This window comes from Lasioglossum baleicum, unplaced genomic scaffold (genome assembly GCF_051020765.1).
Source record: "Lasioglossum baleicum unplaced genomic scaffold, iyLasBale1 scaffold1307, whole genome shotgun sequence".
Taxonomy (NCBI): Eukaryota; Metazoa; Arthropoda; class Insecta; order Hymenoptera; family Halictidae; genus Lasioglossum; species Lasioglossum baleicum.
Genome location: NW_027470366.1, coordinates 22,332 through 33,888, shown reverse-complemented (window position 1 = coordinate 33,888; position 11,557 = coordinate 22,332). Strand labels below are relative to the sequence as shown.

At 46.0% G+C, this 11,557-nt stretch overlaps 1 protein-coding gene across 1 annotated transcript; it reads left to right on the top strand.

Moving 5' to 3' along the window:
* The first annotated feature begins 4,617 nt into the window (after positions 1-4,617).
* LOC143220624 (uncharacterized) lies at positions 4,618-6,717 on the top strand. The gene is made up of 2 exons (XM_076446244.1): positions 4,618-4,725; positions 6,424-6,717. The coding sequence occupies exons 1-2, from the start codon at positions 4,618-4,620 to the stop codon at positions 6,715-6,717; spliced, it is 402 nt and encodes a 133-aa protein (XP_076302359.1).
* The last annotated feature ends 4,840 nt before the right edge of the window (positions 6,718-11,557 follow it).

The following is an 11,557-nucleotide window of genomic DNA, read 5'->3' as shown; positions in this document are numbered from 1 at the left end:
CTCACGATTGTACGAGAATGAAAATAAATATTTTATACTTGCGAAAAGTGAAGTATATTCGATCGATCCATCGTCGATTTCTCGTCTATTTCTCGTCGATTTCTCGTCGAGAGAGATTACCTTCCTGTGTGGTTGATGTTTCGATACGAAACCTCGAGAAGATTGCGTGCGGCGGTCGCAGTCGATCGGGAAGATGGCCGGAAGGGAAGAAAAGACGAGTGTGGCCGAAGGTGCGACAAGCACGGCTATCGTGAATGAAAACGTAGGTACTGGTTCGCGCGACAGCATGCCTCGATGTAACATCCTCGAATTTATCGTTCCCCCTCATTCGGTTGTTGATACGTTACTTTTGCCGTAAAACGCAAAAACGCTTCTTCTTTTTCTTCTACCGCCGCCGACTTATTTTCCCGTTGCACCAAATGCGAGGCAAACGTTTCACCGTGTGCTTAAAAAAATGTTGCAGTTTGGAAGATGCTGAAGGATTTGGAAGACGGGCCACCATTTTTGTGTCCGAAATGCGGACGTACTTATTCCCACAAGTGCAACTTAACCAGGCATTTGCGACTGGAATGCGGCGTCGGGCCAAGATTTCAATGCGCCTGGTGCAAGAAGCGATTCAAACACCGACATCACCTGCGGGACCATCAGCGAATCCATCTTTACTCCAATTGCACCTTTGAACTGCGAAACTGAAGCCCCGTCGTCTTTCGCCTATTCGCCTATTCGCTGTCTACGTTTATCGTTTACCATTTCGCTGCGTATCTCTTTATTTCTCCGTTTATACGTTTATTCGTTTACCTGTTTATCTATTTCTCTATCTATTTATTTATTTATTTATTCGGTTATTTATTTATTTATTTATTCGTTTATTAGTTTATTTGCTCGTTTACCGATTGTTTCTTCTATTTGAGAATTTGTTCCTTTATTCAATCTGTTTGTTTATTCGTTAGCCGAAGGAGAGCGCGTCGTTAAAGCTTTGTTCGTGGAACGATGTAATTGTTCGAGCAGAGTATAATCGTGTTTCGTTATTGGTATAGTACGCTACTCGCGGAACCGCGTACGAAGATTACCGTGCTGTTGCAAGCTTGCTTCGCGAGTTCTTTTTTTCCGCTGTTGCTTGTACTTGCTCGTCTAGACTCGGTAATAAGAACCAGATCGGCGTGTCCTCCACAGCGAGCACGCGCTTTTATCAAGTGACAAAGTACATAGGGCATTTAGTAAACGAAAGAAGTATAGGAGGAGCGAAGAAATATCCATCGGTAGGATTCGAGTCGAACCATCAAATTCATTTGTCGAAGTAACCTATTAAGAAAGTCATTAAAATGCCATTTTAAAGAGTGTTCACTACGAGGATATATATACATATATATATTATTTTTATGCGCATCGTGTACATAAATAGCTAAAGTACTTACGCTAAACTAACGACTTCGAATCACCCGGACTCGAAACGAACGAGGCTACCGAATTGGATATTCCACGTAAATACTATTCGACGTTAGAGTACTTTCGATGTTTGTGATTGGTGTGATTGTCGTGACTGTGCCAAAGGGGAGGTATTCGTAAAGTAAAGTATCTATTAGCGTGTAAGCCGTATAAACGGAAGGTAGATGGGCTAGATATATTTGCGAGCGTAGAAAGAGACTGGAAGGAGAGTATAGGAGTATAGAGGAAGAGAGCCGCTTCGCTTCTAATTCGAAACCGATCCGTCTCGAGTTTTTGTAATCCCGTGCTTCTCGCGTACCGAAACCGACGCCGCTAAACCAATCGACGGCTTCGTAGCTTAGATCGTCGAGTTACGCCAACGAAAAAGGTGTTTCGGAAAATTGCAGATACCTCTTAACCGTGCCAAAGATACCCTCTAGTTTTCGCGTTTTATCAGACGATTCGTAGGCGGTAAACGTCTGTGCGTCGGTACCTGTCGTACACGATAAGATAATCTCCGAACGTGTATTTTAACTCGCAGAAGTATAACACAGACCTTATCGTGTAACGATACTGCAATCGAACCTGCGTATCTAAGTCTTTCCCGTAACGGTGACGATAACGCCACGTAAGCGAATATCATCCGAACGCGTCCGTAAACTTAGCGTATGTGTGTGTACGAAAGAGAGAAAGAGAGAGAGAGAGAGAGAGAGAGAGAGAGAGAGAGAGAGAGAGAGAGAGAGAGAGAGAGAGACGATTACGAAGGTCGAAGAACAATGACGAAGCGTTATCGATGATAATACGTCGCGTAAGACGCAACGTTGGCAAATGCTTGTGTTGTAACGCGCATACCGAAGAAAAGAGGGGGAAAAAAAAGCTATTTTATCGTAATATCAAATTCGCTTACTTTTCGAGTACTTTGTAAGAAAAAATGCAATTTATCTCAGAGCTTCCGAAGGTCTGGTCGCGTTAACGCTATATATGTATGTATAATAACCGCGAGTACAAGATCGTGGAAATTCCTCGAGTATCTCGAGAGCTTTTTTCCAAGCGATTAATAGAAAATAGCAGCTCGATTCTATCGTAGTATCTCGTTATCGTAGTATCGACGATTAAGTTAAAGCTAAGTCAGGTTTTACAGTTCCTTTATTGTCCGAAGCACGAACGCGAAACTACGCGAGTACTTACAGTTAAGAGAGGAGAAAGAAGAGTTTACGAGACGTTAGGCGAAATGAAAATAGAGCATAGTTTTCGGCTACGTTACGTACCTATAATTTTCTTTTCGATCACTCAACGATAGCGTACCGCGCGCGGCAAACGAATTGCGTTTATTTCACATAAGACCTGTACCTTTGCAAGCAAAATAAATTTAATTTTTACGAAACCAACGGCGTACCATCATTTTTACCTTTGATACGATCGGCTTTCCCCGAAGACCCAAACCTTTCAGTTCGAAGATGACCGATCGAGCAAGCAAAAATATATTACGAGATTAGATTTATTTGAATAGCGAAGTAGACTAGCTTTTCGTCGAGTTGTCCCGTGATTGAAATCGTCGAAATCTTGGAGAAGTGGCGTTAGAATCGAGACGAAGAGGAAAGGAAGCTGTTGCTTTGAGAGCGTTCGGTAATTTACCGACGCTGTTGTTGCTGTCGTGGACAAGGGATCGATTGTCGGTAGGAAAGTTGGTAGAATGGTCGGTAGAATGGTCGGTACGATGTCGACTGCGGATACGTAGACCGGTGGCCGGTAACGTACCGATTACAAGGGCTCGATTTATCGGTGCAAAATTCGCTTTGGCGGTTCGAACGCTGGAGATATTGGTGGATTATCGTCGCTCCTGTCGATCGGAAATTATGGCGATTCGGGTAGTAGCGGTTTTCGACCGGTGCGATCTCTCCGGCTAAGATGACTGTGGGTCGTAGCGAGGGTGCGCGGGTTCGGCAGCGTGACAAAATTCTACGTCTCAAGGTTCGCGAGCTCGGACGCGCAATATTCCGTATCGGATCGGAAGTGTCTCGAGCGGAACAATAGCCCGGGAATAGGAGCTGGCGATTGCTAATTATATCGCGAGTGGCGAGCTAACCGTGCGAACGTGGATCGCACGTGCAACTATTCGGTAACCGCGTTTCGAGAGGGATGATGCGAATGGTCGCGATGACCTTGAGAGACCGGAAGAAAAGGTAGGTTGGGGGGAGGGACGGAAAGGGCCGGGAAGGAAGTGGATGCTGGCTAGGTGTATCCCCTCGGTGTGGAAAGGGACGGGTAAGGGAAGGGAAGGGAAGGGATTGGTGCGCGTTGACGTATAGGGCAACGTATACGTGCGATCCAGCAGGAACCGCGGCCAGAAAATCAATCCCGAACGTCATGCCGTCGTGTGTATCAACATTGGAAAATCAATGGTAACCCGTGACGTAGGAGTCCCGCCTCAGAATGGACCAATAGGCTGGCTGGCTGGTCCCCACCGTGGCGAGGTTTTACACCTACCTACACGAGCATCGGCGTGCTCATTCCGTAGCGGACTGCTGCATCGACCGGACGCGCGTGATCGAGAACGTTGTTGAAAAGGCAGCACACGCCGAGCTACCGTAAAAAACGAGCTGAGCTATCCGTGAAAGCGCACCACGCGTATGCAGTTTTCCAGTCGGCACAGCAGCAACAGCCATTGCGACGACGACTGGCTGGCAGCAGCAACACCGACAACTTCAACGGCAACGCAGTAACATCGCGACATCAGCAGTGACACGACAGCTCGTTGTTATCGTTACCGACGTCGATACGAATCGGAAAACCCGATCGAAACGGACGCACGATATCGCTGCACGAGTCGGTTCGATTCGCGATCGGTTTTCCTTCGGACGGACGAAACGATTAACGCGTAAATTCCCGCTAGCCAGGTACAAACGGTTTGGTTTCGTATTCGGTGAAGCGAGAGCGCGGAGTGGTTCGAGGAAATTCTTTTGGAAAAATTGTCGACGTTTGCCGAATCCCAGGGACACACCACCGTAGTCGTCGCTGTCTCCTTCGACGTCGTCCCCGTCCGGTTTGAACTTTCCAGAGCTAGAGAGGGAGAGAGAGAGAGAGACAGAGAGAGGGAGGTACTAGGTTAGAGGCTAGGTGAGAGAAAAGGAAAGCGACTGACCGTGGGATAGAGGGAAAGAGCGTGCTCGGTGACGAGTGCCGGCTATCGAGATGGCGTTTATGATGCCTGTTATGAAAAACGAGTGGGACATTTACAAGACGAACCGCAGTCGACGATCCTCCGAGTGTTCCAATCCTCAGGCCTGTCGCAGTAGGAAGGTGAGTGTTTTGCCCGTTAGCAACTCCTCTGAAACAGCAACGCGAACATCCGACCGACCAATCGCGCGCTCCGACAGCTCATTGCGTTTTCGCGCGATTCCTTCCATTCCGTTCCATTCCGTTCCATCCCGTTCCATTTCTTTCCACGCGATTCGATTCGGCGTTCGAACGTTCCGATTCAAATAATTCGCGTGTGGTTGCTCGATCGGCGTGCCGTGAATCGATTTGTTTGGAAATTTTCGACGGGCCGTGACACGTCGCGTCGCGTCATCGAAACGTCGCGGACGCGTGACCGAATCGAGATTCCGAATGTTTCTCGAATGCTCCATGTACACGTGCATGCGGACAGGATCGAGCGCGTCGATCGGAAATAATTTCACGGTCGTCCGAAACGTGGAAATTACGCGCGCGACCAAAGCGTTGTGACGAAAGAGCGCGACGCTAATCGCGGCACGTTCACGACCAGCCACCGCGTAGATAATCCTCCTCGGTATCGTTGGCGAAGAAACCAGATCGAAAAACGCGTTGGTCGCGCGTGTTTCTATCCCGAGGAAACTCGCCGTGTCGCGTTTCTTTATCTTTCTTTTTTCCTTTTCTTTTTCTTTTCCTCCGTGGACCGCTCTCGGCGAGGTTCGCGGGCATACCTCGATGTGGCGCACCGTTGCGCAACGTCCATGCTCGATTTCGTAATGCATCGCGCGCGATAATCTTTCCGGTCGGTCTACCTATCGTTTCGATCCTATCGCGTCGCGATGTCATCGATAAAATCGTTCTCGATACTTCCGAACCGGATGCGACCGCCAGACTCGAACGTTTCGTGGGTAAATTCCGAAGAATGGAGGTATAGAAAAGGATCGCGAGTTTCTCTCGCGTGTATGGTTGGTCGGGCAAGGTTCGAGGAACGCGAAACGCGTGGTAAATCACGTGAAACGGTGAACCGCGTTAATCGATAATTACCGAGTCAATAGTCGGAAGGGAATAGCGGCGTGGTTTGCCGCGCGGAGCACCGTACGCGTCGCGTGTTTTCTCGTGCTGAAAGAAATTCGGGAAATCGGGGAAAATGAGGGAAAAGATGGAACGGCAAGGACTCGGTGGGAATGACGCGTCGCGGCGGTTACTGGTGACGGGAGATTACGTAATGGCGCGTAACCAAAGGAAGAGAATTTGCGGGGAGAAATTCGCGGTGTCCGAGGTTGCGGCGCACGTGCTCACCGCTATACAGAGTGGCTCGGAGAGGAGAGGAGAGGAGAGGTTGGATTCGATTGCGAACCACTGGGCTGGATCGCACTGGCGCTGCATCGAGAGTATCCGGCCTTGTCTGCAACGCGCCGGTAAATTCACCCCACGGAATACGTCGCGTTTCGGATCGGATCGTTAATCTTTGGTCGTGTTACGGCCAGCAGCACGGAGCAACTCGGCACGTGTTGCCGCTTCCACTTCGGCCTACCTACCTACCTATCCTCTTACCTGATTATTCCGTACCTGCATTTTCGCCGTTTTCCTCTTTGAGTTTTCCCTGGGAGAGGCGGTAAGGCGCGAAGAGAGAATTGGGAAACGGGAGGAAAGGATGATCGGCGGCGGAGCGGAGGGGAAAGGAGAGGAGGTGGAAGTGAAAGTAGTGGGAAAGAGGACGGTGATCGATTGGAAGGGATATTAGGATGGTAAACCGAAAGAGGGATATCTCTGTTCTGTTCGCAGGTGTCGGAATGTTCAAAATCCGAGGGTCCGTCGTTGTCTACCTCGCCGGGGTCGGACTTTCTGACGTCGCCGGCCCACCGTTCTGTACCCCTCACCTCCCGGCATTTCTCGAGGACCTCCTCGAGAGCGTCGCAGAACTCGTTGCAAAGCCCGAGCAAGAGTACCGGCTCGTCCCCGCCGAAAACCGGCAGCTCCAATTCCCTGAACAAGTTTCACAACCGACTGGTGGACAAGTTGAAAAGGTCGTTGAAGAAGGCTGAGGACACGGCGGAAGATCAGCGAAATTTGTCGTGAAACAGCGCTGGGGTTTTGGGCCGGCCACCGATTCCCGGCTCGAAACCGATCGAGATCCGACGCACTTCTGCACCCGTTACCGCCTCCGCCACCATTCACGAGGGGGTGGTACGATCCTGTCCGGATCCCTCGCCTTCCGCATGGTAAGGCAGAACCAGGACAACGAGCACACGCAGCTGCGGGGAGGCGGCAGGATCGGAGGAATGGCGAGGAGAAACGCGATTCGTTTGCCGGCGGCAGCGATAATTACCACCCATTCTCGCGTCTAATATAAAACCAACGTGTTCGGAAACGCGTGACGCGGCCGAGCCGAGGGAATTCCGTTGCAACGAAAAGATTCCGAAGCTAAATAGAGAAGAACGGATCGAAACGGATCGGAACGGATCGGATCGGTTCGGGGATAAAGACGGGGGCGAATCTTTGCTACCTGTACGTTGCCAACTTCTCTTCTACGTTTCTTTCGCCACGTCCAGCCACGTCCGTTTTCTTTTTTTCTTTTCCCTTTCTCTTCGATTTCCTCGTTGGATCGTTGCAAGCAACGTGTCGGGAAAAACCAGTCACCGTCCTCGGACACGCGATTTCTGTTTTTCCTTTTTCGATACCCATCATTGATCTCACCCATTCGACGAACACCACCCGCCGCCAGTCATTCGCGAGAATCGACCAGGCTGCCTTTTTTCGCGGATAACTCTCAGAATCTGTTTAGGGTGACGAAGAGATCGAAACTGAGAGAAAGAGAGAGAGAGGGAAGGAAAGAGAGAAAGAAAAGGAGATGAAGAAGAAAACGAAGCGAAGGTCGGTAAACGAATAGGAAGACCGCGAGCCTCCGTCCAGTTTGCGCGGAAGCTCAATCGGCCAGAGTACACACGGAGAAAGAGAGAGAGAGAGAGAGAAAGAAAGAAAGAAAGCGAGAGAGAGAGAAAGAGCAACGGACAAGGAACATCGGGAACGAGAGACGAGAGAGAGAAGGACCCAACGAAAGAGGTACATAATCACGATGGAATTCGTCGTTATCGATGCTGGCGCGCGTACGTTGGACTGCGTTCATTTCGCGTTCTTTTCGCGTTCAATTGGCGTTGGTATCGCGTTCATTTCGCACGCGATGATCGTGTATGGTTCGTCGTGGCCAGTCGGGGTCGATAGAGGATCTCAGTGTCCAGACCTAAAAGCTCTAGTTCCTTCGTTATAATATTATCGCGCGCATCAAATCTCAGTGTGGCCGTCGTTGAAGCGTTGCATCGCCTACACTTTTCCCCGTTTCCACGAATTCCAGCGTCGGAATGACTAAAATTGATCGGACTTTCTTTCTCTTTATTTTATTTTTTTTTTATTTTTCTTCTATTTTTTTTTTTTTTTTTTCTTTTTTTTTAATCTCGGAGCTTCTTCTTTTTCGATCGGAAACGACGCGTAGAATTTCCCTTCCGTTCGAGTTTTCTCGCAGTCGACGTTACGAGATCCTTACATATTTTCATTATTCGTTTAGCGTGTAGCCGATCAAATGTAACCATGGTAAATATGTTTTTGGAACATTAGGACGAGCAGAAAAATGGGGTGACTAAACGCGGCGTAACTCGCGTCGAAATCAAGGGAGTTCCTGTAAAGGTTCTCGCATACGACAACCGGAAACGCTTGTTTTCATCGTTAAGATTACTTGCTGCCTCCAAAGGAAATATGCGTGCGTTTGCGCGAAAACTGCGAAGGGATACACGAGGGCGCGAATGCGTATTACGTACAATATAGATGAGCTAGTAAAAGAACGGAGCCTAAGAAAAGACTTACACTTATTTTAATCGTGTATCGTTCCAGCGAGATTACCTGTACTTACACGCGTAAATATTTATTTCAAATTTTCGTTACATCTTGTCTCGCGTTACATTCGATACTGTACTAGCAAATACACCTTTTCGAAACGATACGCGAGTGTAATATTACGCTTCTTGATTCTCGCGCGAAGATCGTTATGCGCGTGTTACCGCGCAGAAATAAATTCTTTCTTTATACGCATACACGTATATGTGCATCTTGTTTTAGATGGTAAAATACATAGGCGTATAACGTTTCTCGATGTTCATCAAATTACGCCGAACGTTCGTTTCGCTCTAAATTTTGTTCCGTTGGTGTATCGTGATTTTTTTTTCTTCACGGCTATCGTTTCGAAGTAAATGTATTCGCAGTGCATACGAGACACTTTTGGTAGATGATATCGCGTAAGAGATACTTTTCTAAAAATGATCCTCGCAGTTTATATCGAATTGTATCATAGCGTTTTCCCTCTGTCCCGCGCCCGAGGTATTCGATTTTGCTGTTTTGATTAGCCGTTACACGAAGCGTTTGTTAAATTCTTTTAGAGTATAATATATTACTTCCGTCGTGATAAGCGGTCAAGTCTGTTATCCGTTATACATAGAGCAATCTTTTTGACATAATCCTGGGAAAGTGAAAACGAAAGTGTCCTCGGAAATTGGACGCAGAACGACGTCTTTCGGAGACATCGAATAAAATCACAGAGATACCACCTTACGTGCAATTTTACGATTAACAAATTAACGTGTTTCTTTTTTTTTCTTTTTTTTCTATTCTTTCCTTCGTTTTCTTTTATTCACGGTCTTTTTCTTACTTTTTTTTCTCTCTTCTTATTATATATACATATATATATTTTCTTTATACGTTCTTTCGTATACGATAAAAAAGATAGAGTCGAAAGCCAAAGAGTAGAATGATTCCGTACAGCTTCTTCTCATCCTTCGCGTTATTATTTTTCCAACGAGAATTTTGGCGAAGTTACGTGTAATTCGATTATTCGTTTTAATCCGACAGTATTAAATCACGCGTAAGATTAAAAAAGAAAAAAAGGTCCGTGTCTTGGAGCAAGTATAATACGATGACATCGTCTGCGTCCATCTATTGCCGTTCTCAATTTTTGGAATAAGACGATTACGTGCTTTCCTTATCGTTTTGCGAAATTACGAAGTGGGAGCAATTATACGATACCGCGTGTAACTCTGTGATACCGTAAGCTATAAGGTAGAATTATTTTGCAACGATCATATAAAAGAAAAAGAACAAAAAAATGAAAGAAGGAGTTGGGGAAATGTTATTGTTACTACGAAAATTCGTACGAACGCTTCGATTTTCCGTCAATCAGTGCGCGTCTTTTGGCAGCGAGAGCGACACGAGTTCTTTCTTCGTTCAGCTACGTTCAACCGAACGAGAGCAAAGGATCGAACGATTTTCTTTCATTTTCGGTCCAATCATTGACTCTGCTTCTGTTCGAGACATGCAGATGCATCGAATAATATATATATATATATGTATATTCTTCTTTTTATCTTATTCGGCGTTGAAACTTGAAAAACCGCGAAACCGAAAACGAGAGATATAGAAATTAGAGTATGATCTATGTTGAGAAATTTCAAATCAATTTCAAAGGACGTGTCCGTTCGTCCTCTGTCTCTTTGAAGCAAAGACGAGACGAACGAAGAAGGAAAGAAGGAAAGTAAGAAAGTAGGTAAAAGATCGGATCGGATAAGAATAAGAGAGGACTAATTCGCAAAAGTTGCCGTTACATGTAAGACTGCTTTAGAGAAAGAGAAAAACAATAGAATTACCGATCGGATGTTAAAACGTGGTGCTTGGCGGAAGGTTGGGACGCACGGAGGATCGTGAACGTTTACTCGAACCTCGGCGAAATTTCGTCCCAACGTTTCGTTGGTTGATTTGTACTGATTAGAAACAATGGTGTTATTAGAGTTTAGAGATTGACGAGATAATACGATCTATTTATTACGGCGGCCTCGGACTGCGGAGTAAACGTGGATTGGGATCCTTAACCTTTTTATCTTTTTATACCTCATATTTTCCGCGTTGGTTAACAAACGTTCGCAAAATGTTCGTTATTTTTTAATTCAATTTATAAGACATTTAGTCGTAGATATTTTATATTTTATCTTTTTCAGCTCGATCCACTTTCATTCTACGGTCGCAATGTTCGCGCAACTATAAAGCTATATAAATATATATATTCATATATTTATATATACGGATATGTACATACGTATACATTTACACACACACACGCCTGCGAGTGCACGCACGCGCGCCCACCCGCGCGCGTGTGTGCGCATATATATATATATATATACATTATTCGACGACTTGACTATTTTTTGTATAACTATTGCAACTATTTTATGGTTATTCGTTATACCTCACTCGGGACATTTTGAGCTGATTTTTAGCGCGTGGCTGAGGAGATATGGGAGCTACGAGTCATTGGAAAAAATTAATAAACCACTTGGTATAAAAGTACAAATTGATAGTTTCGGTTTGAATAAAACAGGATCGATGTCTGTCGATTTTTCGGTTGTTAATTTTTCTGTGTCGCGTTCGCGCTAGAATGCGCGGTCAGCTGCTTCGCGTAGTGGAACGTATTTGTCGAACGGCCTGATTAACGCTTTCGCATTGTAATTAACGGTAAGATGTGCCCGTCGTTTCATACTTTGTGCAATATTTTCGAGGTATAGAAAAGAAAAAAAAAGAGATCGTCGCTTCCACGATTCGAAACCACTTTGTTCTTCGGTACACCTGTATCGTAATAGTATCGGTAATCGTTCAAGGACTTTCTCCTCAACCATGACGATTGAATGTCACTGCCAAAATCTCCATCGCATAAAAATATAGCATAGTATATGGTTATTAGACTCAACGAACGACTGTTGCTTTACCTCCTGGCAACCTGTCCGTTTTCTGCTACCGCAAATCTTTATCATCCCTTCCACTCGTTTCCCATTTTACTCTTTGCCTATTTATTTATATCTCTTTCTTTTTTTCCTTTTTTCTT